The sequence below is a fragment of the Marmota marmota genome, unplaced genomic scaffold (genome assembly GCF_001458135.2).
Source record: "Marmota marmota marmota unplaced genomic scaffold, marMar, whole genome shotgun sequence".
Lineage (NCBI taxonomy): Eukaryota > Metazoa > Chordata > Mammalia > Rodentia > Sciuridae > Marmota > Marmota marmota.
Window position 1 is genome coordinate 1 of NW_026001762.1, and position 2,345 is coordinate 2,345.

A 2,345-nucleotide genomic window follows, 5' to 3' on the forward strand; every position below is an offset into this window, starting at 1 on the left:
CACGTAGGGCGATAGGGAGAACAGCTGGACGTCGGGGATGGTGCAGCCGGTGGCCTCGGGGGTCGGCTGGAGGCAGGGCCGGCTCTGCCCCTGGGCGGCCACACCGAGCCTGGACGCGGGCGGCAGCAGGTCTCAGCGTTTTCCCGGCCTCCCACCCCAGGACCCCAACGAGGGGGAGCAGGGCAGCCCTGGTCGGGTCCCGCCCTCGCTGGCTGTGTGACCCGGTGTCACAGCGCAGGGGGACCCAGAGCGTCCAACACAGCCCCGGGAGGCACCAGGGTGCTGGGTTCTAAAGAGTCCAGCGTATGAATCCCGACATCGGGCAGGTCAGCGGGCTCCCAGCCCAGGGACCCGGAGGTTCGCAGAGCCTTCGGATTCGGGGACCCAGGATGTGGCTGCTGGAACCTTGAGCTGGCTCCGCGCCGGGGCTCCTGCAGCATCTGCTGAACCCGGGGCCTCCCACGGGCCAGGGAGGGAGCTGAACCCGGGGCCTCACTCGGGCTGGGCAAGCACCAGCCTCGGAGCCACACCCCACCCCTTTTTATTTTGAGACAGGGTCGCCCTGAGTTGCCTAGGCTGGCTTTGAACTTGTGAACCTCCCCCTCAGCCTCCCGGATAACTGGGATGACGGGCGTGTGCCACTCTGCCTGGCTGTTTATATTGGTTTTACGCAGCGTCTAGAAGGTTCCAAGTGCACGGTGGCCTGTGGTGTGCCCTGTGGGCCCTCCTATGGTTTCTACTGGATGGGGCTGCGCTGGAATTCCAAAGGCTGGGATGTGAGGGTCTCCAAGGGCTCTCACAGCCAAAGGCTGGCCCCTCCCCAAGTCCTCTGTCCCCTAGAGGTCCCTTCAAGTCCCTCTGACCTGTATGTGGCAATGAAGGTTGTGGCTGTGGTGTAGTTGGGAGCTGGTGGCAGGGTCCAGGAGCAGTCCACGGCCACCGGGTACCTAGAGGCACGGCACTGCACCCGAGGCTGGCTTGAAGACACTGGGGCCACCAGAGGAAGAGAGGAGGGTGAGCTTCCTGTACACCAGAGTGGTCACAGCCCTGGGCTCACGCACCATATCACCAGCCACACCGGGCACACAGTAGGTGCCCCATGAAGGAATGTGGAGAATGGGTACAGGGGTGACGGGTACCTGCCCCATCAGCCGCCCCACACACCGACGCAAGGCGGGCCCACCAGCCTATTTGCAGATGGGGAGGCTGAGGGTGAAGGACGGGAGGCTCCCTGTCCACATGTGGGCGCGCTGCTCGGAGTGGACGCAGGCAGTTCCACTTCTACCTATGGTGGCCCCTTAGTTTGTGCACAAGATGGTACCGGGGCCCAAGATGCCCCTGGTAGGAAGTATCCGACCTGCCCTGTCCTGCAGACCTCAAGCCATCTCCAGGTGACTCAGGAGACCCACCCTGTCACCGTCACATGGCGGTGGCTGTGCTCTTTAGGGGAAGGTGGGCGTGCCCAGGACAGCCACAACTCTCTTCCTCATGTTTTTGATCTGCGGTGGTTGTAACCCGTGGGTGTGGGACGCGAGAACAGGGACACGGACTATCGAAGCTGCAGGCTGTGGCCTCCCCTTCCTGGCTGGCACCTGGGGATGGGTTTGACCCCTGGCTTTCTGTTTCGGTGTCCTTTCACTGTGAGGGTGACCCTGTCCCACAGCAGGCGTGTGGCCAGCCTGCGAGTGCCCAGCCTGCTCCGAGAGCCAAGGCTGAGGCGCAGCCCCTGCCCGCCCGACCCCCGGGGCCCTGCGTACCTGCCCTTCCCCCGCAGGACGAGCCCCCTGCCCAGAGGGCCAGGGCCAGCAGGAGGCTCAGGGTCATGGCTGCGATGACTGCGCTCTCAGGGTCTGGCGAGGGGACTGCTGAGCTTGGCTAAAGGCAGGGCACTGGGGACCCGTGGGGAAAGCCCCACCCGCCACCGAGCCTCCCTCCCGGGCTGACTCACTGGCCGGTTTGGGGGCCAGTGGAGAGATGAGCAAGGGCTGCGGAGTCCCCAGCCCCCCCACTGGCCACCGAGGGTGCAGGCTGCAGAGAGCCTGGGGGTGGGGGCAGGGAAGGGGGACCGCAAAAGGGAGAATGACCCCGTGGCCTTTCCCAGCACAGCGGGCTGGGCTCTGGCCCTCCTTCCCTTCCTTCCGGCTGCAGCAGGAAGCAGGGTGGGGGGTCCCCGGGGAGGAGGACGAAGACACCCAGAAAGCAGACAGACAGACAGTTGTGGAGAGTGAGAGGTGGACAGGAAGAGGCTGAGCGGAGCGGAGATGGAGAGAGACCCGAGAGAAGGACTCAGGATGGAGACTGAGGGACAGACGGGGAGATGGAGAAGTGACAGAGAGGGCCGGGGG

The 2,345-nt window shown here is 65.1% G+C and overlaps 1 protein-coding gene across 1 annotated transcript; it reads right to left on the minus strand.

Moving 5' to 3' along the window:
- Nucleotides 1–3: 3 nt before the first annotated feature.
- Nucleotides 4–2,274, minus strand: LOC107135146 (interleukin-27 subunit beta-like; the record flags this gene model as incomplete). Its single annotated transcript, XM_015477082.2, has 3 exons — nt 1,758–2,274; nt 864–987; nt 4–109 (listed from the first exon to the last, which is right to left on the minus strand). Coding segments are annotated over exons 1-3 (297 nt in total), but the record flags the coding sequence as incomplete, so codon positions are not given.
- Nucleotides 2,275–2,345: the final 71 nt, after the last annotated feature.